Here is an 18,864-nt window from a genome sequence, read left to right on the forward strand (position 1 = left end):
CGAACACGTTCGCGGAGACTTTCTAGAAATCCACTCGAGGGCAAGTTTATGCATTTTATTGCATCGCCAATAAAATCATGTTCGCACATTGCAACAGGTGACGCACAGTTCTATTGAAATTGCCTTGGGTTAATTTTGGGAAATTCTTTGCGATAGTATCACATTTCTTAAAATAAAAACTTGTAGTCAACTGTCTTTATTCCACCAACACTGGTGTGTCCGTTATTTGTAATTTTATGTAAAATATTTGATCAAACACAGAACAAAGTGACAACAAAATCTCATAGGATTATCACGAGAATCATTTCAACTTTATTCATTTATATTATAGTAATCAACAACGGAATACATTCTGGAAATTTTTGTTCTTCAGCAATAAACGGTTTGGAACGTTTCAATGATGTATACGAGGTTTATGTGTTGTCTTTTAGAGCAAAAGTATTCAGTTGGGAAGAAATCTTGCCATCCTTTCCTTAACCCCGATTGGTAAATAATACTCTGGAGTATAGCCATGAATTTCTGGCACTGACCGAACCCGTCACAGTTATTGATACCCTGGTTGCACCTATCCAAATTGAGCCTGTCTAACCTTCTAAGAAAATGAAATATGGCCTTAGATTATCGCAAACTTGATTACTCATCAAACGGGTCATAGAGTCTTGTGGTAATAAATGCAGTTTTATCACATGAATTTCCACCAAAAGATAACATCAAACCATATCATCACTAGCTGATATATATTGTTCTAAAAGCTAACTGACTTAATTCTACAATGAACATTATGATTAAAACATATACATAGTGTGATATGTACCCGTTTGACATTGATATCTTAAAATGGAATTCTTGCATTCAATCATAATTTTACGAAAGGTCTATATATTAAAACATATAATAACAGCATCAAGTTGTACTCACGATAGAAACAATTAAAATATACAAATATTGCGAATCAAGCTTATACGATCACAAAAGGGCATATCAAAATATTTTATTGCGTTCAAATTTTTTGTTGCTTCTCTACATTACAGTAAATAGAATTGATTTCGTTCTCAACTAGAAATTTTAAGCAGTGGAAATGTTATACGAATACTCGATGGTAAAATATAGGGATAAAAATGAAACTTTGTTGCTTGTAAATATGGTTTTGGAATTTTTATATATGTATCTGATAAAGTTTTATTCATAAATTTACATTTATTTGCTTTTTTGATCATATACTATAAGCGGCATATCCAGACCTTAGCCTAATAAGGGGTAACTATCCCTGCTATAGAGAGAGAGGGCCCTGGACTCTGCTTTACGGGGGATTCCCCTAACAAGAGAACAACAATGCGAGAGCCGTGTCGTATCTGAACGAAGCCTAATGTGGCTGTATTGGTCGCAAATATACCAGTAGGGGCAAATTGTCCCTCTTTCATAAAGGCCTATGCTAGTAATTGACATCGTCTTCAATCATATAAAAATATCAAAATAACTCTTATTTAAATGTCAAGAAAACAAACAAACAAACATGAAAACTAAGACGTTTATTTAACCGTTAGTTTTGTTGTTAATTTTGTGCTTAAAATCAGTGTACTTCATTGGCTTATGTTGAGTAGAAGAGATACATGAATGTAGTGACTCCAATGATAAGTACTAGGTTGATGTTGAGAAAGACTTTGGCCCGAGGATCTTGTTTAAGTGACGTAATCTTACTGAGACGTTCTTGTTGTTCCTTGAGCAGCTCCTTCCCTTTGGCGGTATCGTCGTAACCACAGAACCAGTCGTAAGCTCGACGCACGTGGCTCCGTTCATCGGAACGTACCTCATCTGATGAATACAAGGAGGAGGATCATTGGTATGAAATGAAAAAGAATGATGATGATGATGATGATGATGATGATGATGATGATGATGGTGATGATGATAAATAGGATGGTGGTTATCATCATTTTCATCATCATGGTGGTGGTGGTGTTGATGACAATGATTATCCTCAACATAATCATAATAATAGTGACGGGGGTGATAATTATGAAGATAATGATGAAGAAGAAATTGATGATCATGATGATGATCATGATAAATAGGATGGTGATTATCATCGTTATCATCATCATGGCGGTGGTGGTGGTGGTGACAATTATAATCAACATCATCATTATAGTGGTGGTGGTGATATGATTATGAAGATGATGATGGTGATGGTAATGATTATTGATGATTATAATATAGTGGTGGTGGTGGAAATGATGGTGCAATGGTGATTGTGATGATGATGATGATGATGATGATGATGATAATGATGATGACGACGATGATGATGATGATATCATGATTTGTGATAAATGGTAGTCAGTGAAGGAAATTATAAAGTTTTGTCAACCTTACAAACTGCAATCACCAAGTGTTCCAAAAGATAATTTGTGTAGAGAGAGATCAATGGTATTTATTATAGAGACCAAGTTCTTCTCTCTTCTGAAGTCGATTAAAATCTCACTAACTTGTTATTTCCGTAACTAATTACTGAGAATGCCATCATGTTGATGTTTCGTATCCTACATTTCTGAAGATATTATTTTTAATAATTGATCTCAAATCAATGTAAAATATCTAAGGGCTTACCGTCTTTTTCCATTTCTTTGGTTTCTTCTTCAGTGACAGTCAGTTCATCTTCACGCTCCACTCGACTCAGACGAGTCCACCATGTTGTCCTTATAAGCTGTACAAAATAAAAATCGAACATAGATGATGGACGTACGAAAAAAATTCCTATTTATAAAATAAAGCTGGGGCTCAGTTATGCAATACTTTACACGAAAGAGATTTAAAAAGCTGGTGCCAATATCGTTGAACTGCCAGTGTACCAGCATGCAACTTGATAAAAGAAATTTTATTTGAGTTTTAATGTCATTCTACAAGAAAAGCGTAAAGCTATATATTTATACACAACAGATACAAACCAACTGCCAGTTCAACGGAACATCTATGTTTTTAATCAGCGTACACTTTTCATGAATTTTTTTTAAACAAGATTAAATCTTACTGACAATTTGAAAACAGGAAATCGGATTTAGATCGTCTTTTTTTTTGTAGATTTTGTTTACGTGTGATTCCGTTGTTCGAAACTGCATACAAAGGAGTAATTTGTAAAGTGCTTTTAAACAAAAGGACAGAGCACTATACTATTTTGTGGGATTAGAAATCTGAACTTTGCTGTGCAAAATCCTCTCTGGTAAGATTATTTTCACTAGACTTCTTATATTCAGTAATTGTAAGTTCAAGTTGTTTTCTCGATTACCTTCCGGGGATCTTGTGGATCAGTGAGGAGACTGACCACCACATTGACCAAGATGGTGAACCAAAAGAGGAAGAGAGCGAAGTACATGTAATGCATGTTAGCTACAATCGATGGCCTGTAGATAGGCTCTCCCCAACATGGCGGTGCTCTGTAGACGAAGTCGAGGATCATTCGGATACCGCCCACGAAGAATCCTGCACACAGCGCCCAGAAGCACCCCTATTTCACAAAATAAAAATTATGGTTTATGAAAAGCCTTTCAAACAACATTAGGTGGAAGAAGTTTAGAAATGGAATAAGTAACCCTTTAATCATTTAATTAAACTGCATTTTACATATCATTTGCTGTTTACTCAAAGAGTTGCTGTTTTAACTAAACCAGACACAGGCACGATGACTCAGTGGTAGAGCAGTGGTCTCGTAATCGGGAGGTTCGGAGTTCGAAACCATGTCGCTGCGCTAGTGCCCTTTGGTAAGGCATTAATCATCATTACCAAGTCCCTTGGAGAGGCATTAAAGCCGTCTTTCCCCTGGTTGCTTACTTACAAGCATACATGTGTCCTCTAAGCAATCAGGTAAAAACAAACTAACAAACAAGAGGAGACGATCTTGGTTTTAGAAACCAGCAGGTTTTGCGTACAAGCTATTTTGATTTACCCACTGCCTACGGGAAACGGGTGCTTTTTATTTAAAAGTCGATGGGAATGAGATAATACAGAAGTCAACGGTTAATGGTCTGCCTTTGATACAGTTTGATCGACCAGTTGAATGGTTTCATCGATGTTGCGGTGAAAGATTGATTGTTTGATTGAATGACGTATATATTATGTTGGCCTTATGAATAAATAATGGTATTGATCTATATTTCACCGACTGATCGTTCAGTTGACATTTCAATTATTTTTCTGAAAGATTGCATTCCAATTTAAGTTAATAATCAGACCTCTTCGTTCCCACGGGTCCACAAGATAGCGACCAGGTAGGTAGAAGCGATGGGTGGGGCCAGGTAAGCCGAGATCTCTTGGATGTAGATGAAGAGCTGTCCTCCTTGAATCTCTTGGATAATGGGAACCCATAGAATGGCAATTACGACCAATACTAAGACCACCAATCTGATGCAAGTATCAAGAAAATGCAACGAAGGAGATAGAAAATAGTAATACATCGTATTTGATTCAATTTAAAGGTCCATTTCAGGCAATTGGTTGCCGAACGCCCTAACTCAACCACGAAGCTCCCTAATAGGACAAGAAATGTACAAAAATAGTGTCTGTCAATGACGAAAACTAAACTTCTCCATCTTTTTGTTGAGTGAGATATTGGATGCTGAGTTTTACCCGCCCACCTAATGCTCTCGAGTAAAGGGAGCTTTAAGAGATACCACGACATTCGCAAGTCATTACGAGTTATGGCTAACTATATAGAACTGTTTTCATGTGTTTTTGCTGTGCTATGGGCACCCTGCTCTGCACCTCACAAAGCACTCCATTCGGCATCCAATGCCGCTCCCTACTTATAACAATTAACCCAGTTGGCATTTCATTTGACATTCCCCTTCATACCCCTTTGGCACCCAACTCGGAACTCGTCGCCAAACTTGTCACCCAAATTGGCATACCATATGAAATTCGGGAACCCAATTCGGCATCCACCCGGCATGCACTCTTTTACCAAACTCAACACGCAGTCAGCACCCTTCACAGAACTCGGCTGCTAACTCGGCACCCACCGTAGCACCAAACTCGGTACAAACATCGGCCCGCAAATCGGTATCCACTTCGGCACCCCACTCGGCACACCACTCGGCACACCACTCGGCACCCCACTCGACACCCCACTCGGCACCCCACTCGGCACCCCACTCGGCATCCCACTCGGCACCCCACTCCGCTCACCACTCGGTACCCCACTCGGCACACCACTCGGCACCCGCATCCCACTCGGCACACCACTCGGCACACCACTCGGCACATCACTCGGCACACCACTCGGCACCCAACTCGGCACACCACTCGGCACACCACTCGGCACCCCATTCGGCTCACCACTCGGCGCACCACCCGGCACCCCACTCGGCACACCACTCGGCACCCGCATCCCACTCGGCACACCACTCGGCACCCACTTCCCACTCGGCACACCACTCGGCACCCCACTCGGCACCCCACTCGGCACACCACTCGGGACTCCACTTGACACCTCAATCGGCACACAAAGCCCCCAAATCGGTACCCAACTTCACCCCCGGCACCCCACTTGTTACCCTACTTGTCACCCCAACTACACAACGAACTCAATGCTACCTGACTCATCACCCTACACTTAAACTCAACACACCTTTAGGCACCCCACTAAACTTGACACCTCACATCCTATACTCGGCACTAAACGGCACTCGGCACCAAATGTCTGAGAGAATCGTTACCCATATACACAAGCCCTCACCTGCCCACAAGCATGAGTTCCTTGACCCCTGGCTCTTTCTTGCTAAATCTCCTTCTGAAGTAGGTCCAAACATCGATGGTAAACAGAGTACTGGTTGAGTTGAAGATGGATGTTAGATCACTCATCAGGGCGGCCAGCATCACAGCAAGCATTATACCACGCAGGCCTAAAGGAAAGGTGATGAATAGATAAATTAAATTAAAACTGACATGAACAGATATTCAAAAAAGATGTCATGGTCAGGGGCGGATCTAGCTTTATGCCAAGGGGGGGGGGGTTGACCCAGGATTTTCCAAAATTCGCGCCGTTTTACTTTTTTCTACTTTTTTTTCTCACTTGGTCGCCCAAGGGGGGGGGGTAAACCGCCGACCCCCCCCCCCTAGATCCGCCCCTGATGGTTTGAGTTCATAACTTTCGATAATAAGGAGAGCTCTTTCTGACATTTTCTTCTCAATTGCCACCTCTAGATTCACATTCCCTATGATCTCATACTTATTAAGGTTTTGCAAAAGTTGAAGCTATGCTTACCAACACTAAATCTCGATATAGACCTAACCGAACGTATTGTAGCAGATATTTGGTACCCAGTGCCAACATGACAATCTAGCTCTGTATTCATACTTCATTAACCACATTATCACCTGTCATGTATTGTGTCGTCAAAGAATAGCCTACATGATTGGAATACAAACCCATGGGAAGGACAGACATGACTAGTCTAGGATATGCAATATTGGAACACCCCGTGGTACTACCGCACACCGCCATGCACGTTTCGGCTGTACAGCAGGCAACTTCATCTAAATGAAGAAGAAGAGGGATCAGTAAACTTTTGACAGAGACTTTCAAACCTCTCTCCAATTCAAACTAAGTTCAATTTAAAATTCAGTTTCGTTTCATTTGTGTTTTAAGCATGACAAAAGTCAATATAAAACAACATTGTCAAATCAAGTAGTATATAACAAACTTGCATAAATAATGAAACAACAGTTTAGTAAATGAAAAGTGAAATAATTTCAATAATTTGGCAAATTTTCAGTGTATTCATTTAACCATAAAGATACTATAAAGAGATAGATAGATGCAAATCGGTCTACATAAAATACACTTTCGATGAACAACCATCTAAAAAAATGTAATCTCCTCAGCGCCTCCGCGACGTGTGTGTTAACTGATCATCTCATATTCGTTGGATTCAAGTGAGCTGAAAATAACATGAAATTTATCCCTATTTACTGAATGGAATATCAATAGCTTTGTACCTGGGAACATGATCCTGCTGATCATCCCGGGCAGTACCATTAGAAACATGGGGAGAAATTTAATATATCCAGCGAAGATGCAACCTCCCTGTGCATGAGACAGACTCTTGGATGCGAGGGCTCTCTGTACCATCATCTAAATAAACCAAAAATGATTCGAATTAAAGGATTGGACAGCCAGATTGACCCATATAAATATACTTCTCTCCCTTCTCCTCCTTTCTTCTTCATATGGTGATTAATCGAATAATATCTAGAAAATCTCAAGTCGAGATGTGACAGAACCAGGTTGATAAATTGTATTCACGTTTCCTTAGTTATGTGGAGCCCGCAGAATACATTCATTGGTGAAGTTATTCGTAGCCAAGTATTTATTATGAGATCCAGGAAGAGTGATATTGCGCTTTTAAAGAAAGCACGGAAGTAAGGAAATGTTCTTTTAGAGAAAGTAACTTAATGATAGTTTCCCAGATGATGTTCTTAGTAATATATTCAGAAAGAGAACCCCGGCCGGAGAGCTAACAAATTCAATGTATGAGAACAGGTATATTTATTTGTGTTTATTACTTGAAGAGTGTGTATGGTTATGCAATATGATCGTATACAAATAATTATTATTAGAATAGAATGATATTGCAGAAGATTAAGAATAAAATGACTCTGTTTTGCCACGCATCCTAGTCATCACCTTTCTTTATTCGATACAGTTAATTAGTCAATATATCAAGTGATCAATTATGCCTACTTTATTGATTAATTAATGTTTGTATTCATTCATTCATTTATTCATTTGTTATAATCATTGTTTTGATCATTTATATATCAATTTATTGCTATCCCTAAGCCACTATATATATATATTTTTTGGGTAGCAAAAATGTCCTTTTTACACATTTAATTTGATATAGATATTGCTCTATGTGTACTATAATCCATGGGTTTATTAATGGTTCTCATCAGCGAGGCCATATTTACACCGTACCTGATCCGTGCACCAATACCAAATAGATGCCGGTGTCTGACCGAACAGGAACCCGGCCCAGGGCATGTCAGAGTTAGTTGGGTGACGTAACATTTGGAAAGAATCTTCTCTCGGATATCCGCAAGAAGTATCCGGATTCTGAATTGTTGTGTTCGGTATAGCATTCATATACTTTACTCGGAGTTGCTCATATCCACCGATGCGGACAAAACCTATGTTTTAAAAACAGAAATTCAAGAAAGGCTTCGTGAGGACAAACTTAAACTTGATATGTTAATAAGGTGAATGGTGAATATAGTGACATATTCGAAGTTGAATTAAACAAATCAAATTTCCTCTGCACATATGGAAAAGATCGTTTACATATACATGTATAAAGAGATAAATAGAAGACAGTGAACTAATGGAATCATAGATCAAAGTTTGAATTTTTATGTTTATATACAACATTCCAAGTAGTTATTTCACAAGATAAATGTTCGAGGACTCGTTATGATTGTGTTATGTTATATTTCTTTCCGCTTTGAAGTCATTTGATTTTTATTTAAGAGAATGTTTGAATAATAATGTTATATGCATTTTAAGCTTTAAAATGAAAATGGAAACAAAGGAAACGAAAGAAAGAGCGAAAGAGAGGGAGAACAAATGCAGAGATAGAGGAGGAGTAATTATTGTTTTATTTCTTCTTACTCATAATCATGAGGATGAATGCCCCGATAATCATGATGAAGAATTGAAGTGTGTCTGTGTAGATAACTGCAGCAAGACCACCTAAAGGATAAACCAAACATAATTTATGAAGTGAATCTTAATATACTCCTGTTCAAGCACAAAAACATGTTGTGTTGGTTACTCTGCATATTTTGTTGCATACTGAAAACAAGCAAAAGATTTGTTTTAAAGGTAAAGACCAGTATTGGAAACACCCCAATTTCAAAAAATGAAATGGAAGCTCTCATTACCTATCATGTGAAAGAATATGTTTTGACTAATACATGATGATAAAAAATTTGCCGGGAAACCGCCTACTAATTCATATATTTGGTAAATTTGTTTCTCTCATGGTCTGTGAGAGATATAGGGTAGTCCCATATACATCTTTCTGTGTATAGTGCTTGTAACTTTACGAAGAATGGGCCAAATTTCTTGTCATTTTGATGATTCCAGAACCTTGCAGATGCTAGATGCTAGATGATCAACCTTTTCTGATCGATTCCACAACGTTTCTTTCACAATGCAATCGCATGACCATAACTGGTCTTTACCTTTAAAGAAGGAGTGTGTATTTTCACACAGAAACTAACTCTCGTTGGGCACAAATTATCCTCTTTTTTTTTGGAGGGGCGGGGATCATCGTCCCTAACACTCATTTCCCTTCTGCCGGAAAAGGCTCTTGACACTTAAATGAAGCTTCATAAGATACGATGTGACTCGAAAACAAATTTTAGACTGCAAAGACGACATAAACAATTGCGAATAAACACGACATTACTCTGAAATGATTTAAATAAATATACAAAAATTTAAAATGAAATATATGTTTACACATACAAACTCCGCACAGATCATAAAAGCGAGACATCGTCGATAAAGATGTAAAGAAAATGAGTAAATTCGTAGGATAATATTGTGATGATGAAATTTTACGTGACTTGTAGGCCTACATTAACTTTAAATTAGGGTATAAGATAAAAGTTAGGAGTTTGCCGAACCTGTAACGGTACATACTGCAGTCAAGGCAAGGAGTAGTATGATGGATAGGTATAGGTTCCAATGAAGTGCTTCTTGGATGAATAGAGCACCCGAGTAAAGATCAACCTGTTAAAGGAACAATAATAGTTAAAGACTTGATCATCGTGGTAATGTTGATTTTTGTTTAATGCGAAAACACTTCATGATAATAATGAGATAATGGTAATCATAATCATGATAATGGTACTACTAGTGGTAGCTACTTTTACTACTTCTACTACTACTACTACTACTACTACTACTACTAGTAGTAGTAGTAGTACTACTACTACTACTACTACTGCTGCTACTACTACTACTACTACTACTACTACTACTACTACAATATTTTGGTATCCAAGCGAAGTCATGGTCAAAATCCGGCCAGTAGTGTTTTATGTGATTGGATAAATAAAAAGAAGAAAGAAAAAAAACAGACAACCATCAAGGTTTTCAAAGAAACTGATACATGAAGGGGACTGGACTCTGCAAACTGTAAAAAAAACAATATGGTTGAAGCTACAGTAATGATTTGTGTTATGATCCGATCTAAAGGGGCCAAAGGGGCTGTTTGCTTTCTTTCTTTATTATGTTCATAAAAATTATTTCATCATATTAAACGGGTTCAGTTTCATTCATACACCCTTTAACTATTACCCAGATTTGTTTGGTAAACAGACAACGGTTTTATTGTTGTAAATTTGCGCAGGTCGGTCAAATGGACTGTTTTATGTAGAGCTGTTAACAATCATCTAAAGAAACAGCATAGCACATAGATAATTCTGTAAAAATATTTATAGGGTTTAATTCACCTCGTACATCTTTTGACCCAATTTGTTTGAAAAGAGACCGTTTCTTTTTCAGTACATCTGCATAAATTAGTTAAAGGCGTTGTTTCGTTTGTAGTTTTAGATGTTGATCAAATAGAAGCAAGATGGAATAAATAGAATTCATTTTCTCCTTTGATCAGCGTACTTTGATCCCGTAAAACCTAATGCAAATGCGCAATAAATAGGAAAGTTAAACCCAAACCAAATTTAAGGAGGGTGTATTAATGAACCATATTCGGGATTCGGGGTTACAAAATTAATACTTCTACTACTACTTTCGATAATGAAATCAAAATATGAACTACTATTTGACAAGTTCAGAATAAAATAAAAATGGTTGGAACGTGTACAAGTTTAAATATGAACATATGTGACGATAATTCATTAAAACTTTCAAGCTGAATGATTACTATTCGCATGATTCAATATGTTAGAATAGAGAAAACCCATATTTTTGCAATGCTGTCAGACAAAAAAGCCATTAAAAAAATCGTGTACATTTTGATTTGTTATATAGGCCTATATATATTTAATTGTTGTTTTCTTGTGTATCTGGCGGTCGATTATATAAATCTATCACTATGGACTGCCTATACTTGTCGTATAGCTCTCCAACATACCATTAAAGTGAATCTTCTCATTTCAAAACGTCTTCTTGCTTATAATCGTCCTTTGTGAAGAAATGTTTTAAAGACAATACTGAAATGCATTTGTTGGTACATTTTGTCTTCTTAATCAGTATGATGAGATAAAAGTCAATGGTTATAGCTGACATGGTTTATTCTGCCATATTTTTGGAGTAATTGAATCGTAATTATCAAAATACGATATAAATACGTGTGCGCGCGTGTGTGGGTGGGGGCGTGGCGCGTTTCTGTGTGCGTGTGTGTGTTTGTGTGCGGTATAAATGGAAGGTGTTCATAATATTGGCTAACATACCGATATTTTAGTGAAGATATAGAGGATAAGTGAAATCATAGCCAGATAGACCCGAATACGACTGCCTCCAAATCTCTTTGCCATATACTCAGGCAAGGTTGACACCTAACCTCAAAATGACACGTAAATGAAAAAAAAACGAGTATCAGATCGAACAACAATATTGAAGGTCAAAGTAGTACAATATGAAAGATCTTATGTCCCTGAGTACATATTTGCAGCAATACTGCCGGTTACATTGTAAGAGGTACGTCCTATTCTATAAACGTGCAACGAAAATACAAAGAGGTATATGAGCCTTTTTCAAATCGGATATATACGAGCAAATAAAAAAGAAAAATGTGTACATCCCCCTTTTATAGGGAGAAGTGAAAGGAAAATATATATGTGATTGTGAGGATCTTAGTACTGGGGGGGGGGGGGGTCTATCATGAGGGGGACACTATTTTATAAATTCAAATTCGAACTTTATTGATTTCGATCCAAACAGATAGGATCATTCTCAATTTGTGTACATTGGATAACAAATTTGAAAGTTATAGTGTAACATAGATGATTGAGTGTAAGAGTAAAGATAACAATAACCAGGAGTGACATAAATTAACATACTACTGCATGTCTCACCTGAAATATGAGAGACTTAGAATGGCAGCTAGGATCTAAAGCATCGATATATCTTAGTGATGGGGATAGGGGACAATGCATTAAGCGGAGATGGTTCATTTTGGTACGCAGTTAATTCCCCCCCCCCCCAAAAAAAAAAAATAATAATAATAATAATAATAATAATAATAATAATAATAATAATTTTTGTTTAAAAAAAAATCAACAAAATCAACAACAAAAATCGTCATTCTTACACCCTGATTAATATCCCCCACCCTTGACTATTCATTTAACTGGATGGAAGCATACATACCCCGCTTGCAATGTAAACTGGGAGAAACACCCAACCGAGCAGTTGAACCAACAGACAAGCCTGAAAAAGAAAAGGAATTACAGGAAAATAACCTAAGATAACAGAAAGAAAGAAATGCATCACGGATCATGAAAACAGTTATGTGTTATACAGCTTTTTCATTACCTTTAACAGTGACGCAGATATGTTGATTTGCTAGTGTCTATCTCTATATTGTACTGTTCTTTTAATTTTGTTTGATTTGGTATCATATTTGACAGACTGATAACGCAAAAATATCGTATAACAATAACAATAACAATAACAATAAAAATAGATGACTATATATTTCCACAATAGTTTAAAGTAGTTCAGAATTGTGTGATTTAAATTTCCTTAATAAATACTTGATATATATTTAAGGACCTATACAAACGACCATTCACAGTTACAATCAGAAGAATTCACAGTAGGAAGTGGCGCTGGTTGTAAATGAATGATACTGTAGTATGATTATATAATTCTGACATCCATATCTCTTGTCTTTTTCACTTACATTAAGTTCAAATGCTGCTACCCCAATTCCTGCTGCAGCGCCGGACCCTGCCAGCCCAACAAAATGCTCACTCCCAATGTTGCTTGCAAAAAGTGAGGCTCCAACCTAAAGAAATGCATGAAGGTTACAAAAATATTAACCTGTGAGAGTATTGTGTTAGTAGCAAGGTACATTAAATATAATGACAGTATAGACCTGCATGCTCCAACCTATAAAGTCTTTTTAGTGAAAACAAACATTGGAATAACAGCAAGTATGCATAATTATGGAGACGATGTTGACGATAAAGATATACAATATTTAGATTTAGTATAGTCAGTGAAATGTATTGTTTTCCTTTTTTGTTTCTAACAAGCTTGATATAATACCGTAAGTTACTGTTTCGTTTGTTATAGCGTTACACCTATTTATTGCAGGGCACCAATACTTAAAAGCTGTAACCATTATAAACAAATATGAGCAGGGCTCAAATTAATTTTTTGCCCACGGGGGCTCTTCCAAAAAAAAAGAGCCCCCGTGAGCCTTCTCACGGGGGCGCTTTTAGTGCTGACGGGGGCTCTTATTTTAATACAAATTTCCATTGAATTGGTACCCGTGAAACTCCTTGGTATTTTATCATTATCATTTATCTAAGTCGGTATTTTTCCTCTTAGAAATTTACTTGTTACATAGCTGTTATTGACTTTTATCCCCGTGAGGACATTTTCTCCATTTCTTCCCGTTCTGCACATAATTTCCTCCTCATTATTCGGAGCAACCTTATTTACATTCTTTCTTTACTTTTAGTCTTTACCATATCCTTCCAAAACAGAGGGGCGGATCAAGCTTTTTGCTAAGGGTGGGGGGGGGGGGCAGCGCTCAAAATACACGGGGGCGGTGGGCGATTCGCCCCCGTGAGCTCCATAATCGCCCCCGTCAGGTTGCTCACGGGGGCGATTGCAAAATTAAAAATCGCCCCCGTGGAATTATAAAATTAAGATTATCTTTTCTGATATAACTTTAACACAATATTGAGTATTAATTTTCAAACCTTAAACCAATGAAATAGAACTTAGATGGCGCTTTCTCTACCATCTCTACGAGTATTCCCGATACAAACAACGGAAGCTCGCGGTGCGGCCGTCAGCACAGTGGCTATACTGCGCTGGTAGTACCGGTGTGCACGCTGACGCCCAATATCTGCTGGAGCTGGTGATCGACAATCGCGCAAGGACTGAAACATGGAGAAGTTTTTCGTTGTGAAAGTTTGAATCCTCTGAAATCTGGTGATTCTTAAAGACCAGCAAATAATGTAACCCGACCAGTAAATCAATATTGAGAAGAGGAAGAAGGCATAAGATGTTGCAGGGGCGGATCTAGGCGGTTTAGGGGGTTTGACCCCCCCCCCCCTTACGCTGCCAAGGAAAAATGTGATGTGCACAGAAAATGCTATCATGTGTCCAGACCTACACAGTATTAGTAGATGTCAGTAGATGCCAGGAAAACATCACTAACGGGGGTTCAAAAAAGCACCAAAAAATCGCCTCGCCGCTTCGCGGCTCGTGGACGATGATCCGCATGTTAGTAGATGCCAGGAAAACACCACTTACGGGGGTTCAAAATAGCAACAACAAAAATCGCCTCGCCGCTACGCGGCTCGTGGACGATGCTCCACATCGTATTTGGGGTACCCCCCCCCACCCTTAGCAAAAAGCTTGATCCGCCCCTCTGTTTTGGAAGGATATGGTAAAGACTAAAAGTAAAGAAAGAATGTAAATAAGGTTGCTCCGAATAATGAGGAGGAAATTATGTGCAGAACGGGAAGAAATGGAGAAAATGTCCTCACGGGGATAAAAGTCAATAACAGCTATGTAACAAGTAAATTTCTAAGAGGAAAAATACCGACTTAGATAAATGATAATGATAAAATACCAAGGAGTTTCACGGGTACCAATTCAATGGAAATTTGTATTAAAATAAGAGCCCCCGTCAGCACTAAAAGCGCCCCCGTGAGAAGGCTCACGGGGGCTCTTTTTTTTTTGGAAGAGCCCCCGTGGGCAAAAAATTAATTTGAGCCCTGGGGGGGGGGGTACCCCAAATACGATGTGGAGCATCGTCCACGAGCCGCGTAGCGGCGAGGCGATTTTTGTTGTTGCTATTTTGAACCCCCGTAAGTGGTGTTTTCCTGGCATCTACTAACATGCGGATCATCGTCCACGAGCCGCGAAGCGGCGAGGCGATTTTTTGGTGCTTTTTTGAACCCCCGTTAGTGATGTTTTCCTGGCATCTACTGACATCTACTAATACTGTGTAGGTCTGGACACATGATAGCATTTTTCTGTGCACATCACATTTTTCCTTGGCAGCGTAAGGGGGGGGGGGGGTCAAACCCCCTAAACCGCCTAGATCCGCCCCTGCAACATCTTATGCCTTCTTCCTCTTCTCAATATTGATTTACTGGTCGGGTTACATTATTTGCTGGTCTTTAAGAATCACCAGATTTCAGAGGATTCAAACTTTCACAACGAAAAACTTCTCCATGTTTCAGTCCTTGCGCGATTGTCGATCACCAGCTCCAGCAGATATTGGGCGTCAGCGTGCACACCGGTACTACCAGCGCAGTATAGCCACTGTGCTGACGGCCGCACCGCGAGCTTCCGTTGTTTGTATCGGGAATACTCGTAGAGATGGTAGAGAAAGCGCCATCTAAGTTCTATTTCATTGGTTTAAGGTTTGAAAATTAATACTCAATATTGTGTTAAAGTTATATCAGAAAAGATAATCTTAATTTTATAATTCCACGGGGGCGATTTTTTAATTTTGCAATCGCCCCCGTGAGCAACCTGACGGGGGCGATTATGGAGCTCACGGGGGCGAATCGCCCACCGCCCCCGTGTATTTTGAGCGCTGAATATGAGCTATTGTCATTGCTATCAGTCAGACACAGAAATATGTTACATTTCTGAGTATTTCTTACTAGCTAATTTGATCCCGTTGAATAGCGTTATACCCCGAGAAAGACTACATAATTCGAGGAGATATACTTATCTTCATATTCACAGGGATATTGATAATATTTTGTTTATATACATGAAGTCTGTATAATCCTAGTCATTTAAAACATGTACGGAAAGATCGCCTTAAAATGTTAAACAACCAATTAAATAAAATAGAATAAACCGAATAAATGAAATGAAATAAACTTGTTACTATATGATAATCATGAAACACAAAACATTTATTTGATTTGAAGAAAAAAACATAACTATTGAATAAACAAAGAAGGATGTATTTTAGTTTTAACTCACTGGTAGCCATGTCATATATCTCCCAGCAAGGAAATACCCGCTGACTGTTCCTCGGTTCGATCTGCATAACGACTGTTCAAAGAAAGAATCATCTATCATTTTATTAGAGCTTAAATTATGTTTGGCTGCACTGTAAAAAAGAATTTGTTCATTGGTAATTTTTACGTATTTTTTCCATGTAGAATTTACTTGAAAACATTAGTTTTGCCACTTACGCACTAAATTTAAGTCTTGCTAAATCAAACTTTCAATTTAGTAGAACATACATACGTGGAATATTTAAGTAAAATCAAATACATAAGAACTTAAAGTAACTTCAGCTTGTATTAATTTAGTAATTTTAACTCAAAATCAGAAATTATACGTATTACTCAAACAATTTATGTTGATTATTCTTATCTTTTTAAAGTAAGTACCGATGCAGTGCGTAATAGAAATATTTAAATAATTTATGAATATTCATTAAGACCAAATTAAACTCTTTTTTAAATAAAACAATTCTTTTTTGTGGTTGAATGAAAATTTAAGGACTTTAAAACATTTACTAATTCATTTAACATGGCTAAGCAAAGACAAGACAATTTTTAATTGTTACCCAGTTCAAAACAAATCAAAACTTGATATTTCAGAAAATTGTCAACCAATTTTCCTTTTAAGATGCTATACGATCAAGTATATATAAAATGTGGAGCCTTTCAATATGTGTCGAATTGAAGCGTATGTAATAGTTTGTGATGGTGGTAGATATATATATATACGGTTAAATCTTAAATAGAAGTAGTGTTAGTGATTAGTAATTAATCTTAAATAGAAGTAGTGAATGATTAGTGGATGTTACTTGTTAGTTTAGATGGGTACCAAATCGTGCAATATGTAATCCTATCATAGTTTTTTTTTTAATTATCTAAAATGATTACAATACTTAAATTATTTACGTTAATGTAACTCGATTTAACTGAGTAAAAATTTATTCAGCAAAATAAGTAAATTCTACTTAAGATGCCGTAGGTAATATTTACTTAATAAAAATAAGGCAATTCTTTTCCTCAATTTTATTGAATTATTTCGACTATTATTTTTTTACAGTGTGGTAACTCCTTGCTTTGACATTATACCCTTTTCACCAATTGAAAATTAATTGTAGCCTGGCTTTATCATGATTATGTACTAATTAGGTCAATTAATATGCATCTGATTGTTTACATCGAGAGAATTGCTTGATCCCTGTTTGGCCGAAGATTATAAATGTTTCAGAAATACTCATGAGTCACCGGACAGGAGAAATAATGAAGAATGTTTTTTACAGACTTCAATTTATGTTTAGAGTTTATCGTTTCGTCGATGAGTCTAACCAAAATCATCATCATCACCATCACTATCTTCATCATCATCAGCAGAAGCAGCATCAGCATCATCATCACCAGCAGCAGCAGCATCATCATCAGTCATCTTCATCATCATCATCGTCATCATCTTCTTCATCATCACCATCACTATCTTCATCAACAGCAGCATCATCATCATCGATCATTATCATCTTCATCAACATCATCTTCATCATCATCGTCATCATCATTATCATCATCTTCATCATCATCATCATCATTACCATCATCATCTTCATCATCATCATCATCACCATCATCACCATCATCATTATCATTATCATCTAATCAAGGTCGAACTGGTCACCGCATCATCCTTAATAAACACCACCATCATCGCAGCTACAAATTGTCGCTATATCAGCATTGTATGGAATAGTAAAGGAAAGAAACCCTAAACATAATTATTTTCTTCATAACTCAATAATGAAAGGTGGACTGGTGGAATTGGGGCCTTTGTTGAAACATATATAAGTAAGCTTTAAAATGTCACATTCCCAAGAAACATAGATCGGGACAAATCATGTTTTCACATATTACTTAAAATTTACCAAACTTGGTATTAGGGTATGAATAGTTTAATTGTTAACAGTGTATACTGTCTAATTATGAAGAATCTGCAACGGAATGCATATAGTGCATTATGCTATGTTTACACTATGAATATTATCGGCCTAGCGACGCCACACCATAACATGTGAATGTAAATAATCTTAACGAAGGAAACATTAATGAAGTATCGTGGAGAGGATTCAAACAGTTAATTATTTAGTCACTTACGTAGAGACCGACCAGGAGTACCAGAACGAAGTAGACGACGATGGCCACAAAATCCCAGGCCCCAAGCAACGCATCAGCCATTTCGTTGAGGGAACATAAACAAGCAGGCTACACCGCGATATGATTCTATGGCAACTAACTACATATTTACCTGGCTCTATAGAATATACGGCAATGAACAGAAGCAAATCAATCGACCATGCTAGAAACCGGGGCTAGTACAACTCTAAAAACTTTGTATTTGCCATTCAGTACCCCCAAACACAGAGTGTTATGTTTATTTTTCTATAGAAAGCAACGGTGTGTGTCTTTTATTCAAACTTTCAAACACAATGAATGGGGCTTTCATATTTGTAAAGATGAAACTCATTCGACACGTGAACATAATATGCACTTATATTTCAAGGTTTCGTTATTTTATTAGTCAGCTATGAACGAATGGTTATCATACATGTTTTGAAAGAGTATTATATCCCGAATCGTTTG

At 37.4% G+C, this 18,864-nt stretch overlaps 1 protein-coding gene across 1 annotated transcript; it reads right to left on the bottom strand.

Moving 5' to 3' along the window:
* Positions 1-388: 388 nt before the first annotated feature.
* Positions 389-18,864, bottom strand: LOC576529 (sodium/myo-inositol cotransporter). Its single transcript, XM_776829.5, has 15 exons — positions 18,379-18,864; positions 16,214-16,285; positions 12,927-13,031; positions 12,392-12,451; positions 11,473-11,577; positions 9,685-9,790; positions 8,663-8,743; positions 7,973-8,184; positions 6,991-7,126; positions 6,421-6,528; positions 5,729-5,894; positions 4,227-4,395; positions 3,284-3,502; positions 2,608-2,704; positions 389-1,812 (listed from the first exon to the last, which is right to left on the bottom strand). Exons 1-15 carry the CDS (start codon positions 18,457-18,459, stop codon positions 1,589-1,591), a joined length of 1,941 nt encoding a protein of 646 aa, XP_781922.4. The 5' UTR covers positions 18,460-18,864; the 3' UTR covers positions 389-1,588.

The sequence above is a fragment of the Strongylocentrotus purpuratus genome, unplaced genomic scaffold (assembly GCF_000002235.5).
Source record: "Strongylocentrotus purpuratus isolate Spur 01 unplaced genomic scaffold, Spur_5.0 spur5_scaffold_7, whole genome shotgun sequence".
Classification (NCBI taxonomy): domain Eukaryota; kingdom Metazoa; phylum Echinodermata; class Echinoidea; order Camarodonta; family Strongylocentrotidae; genus Strongylocentrotus; species Strongylocentrotus purpuratus.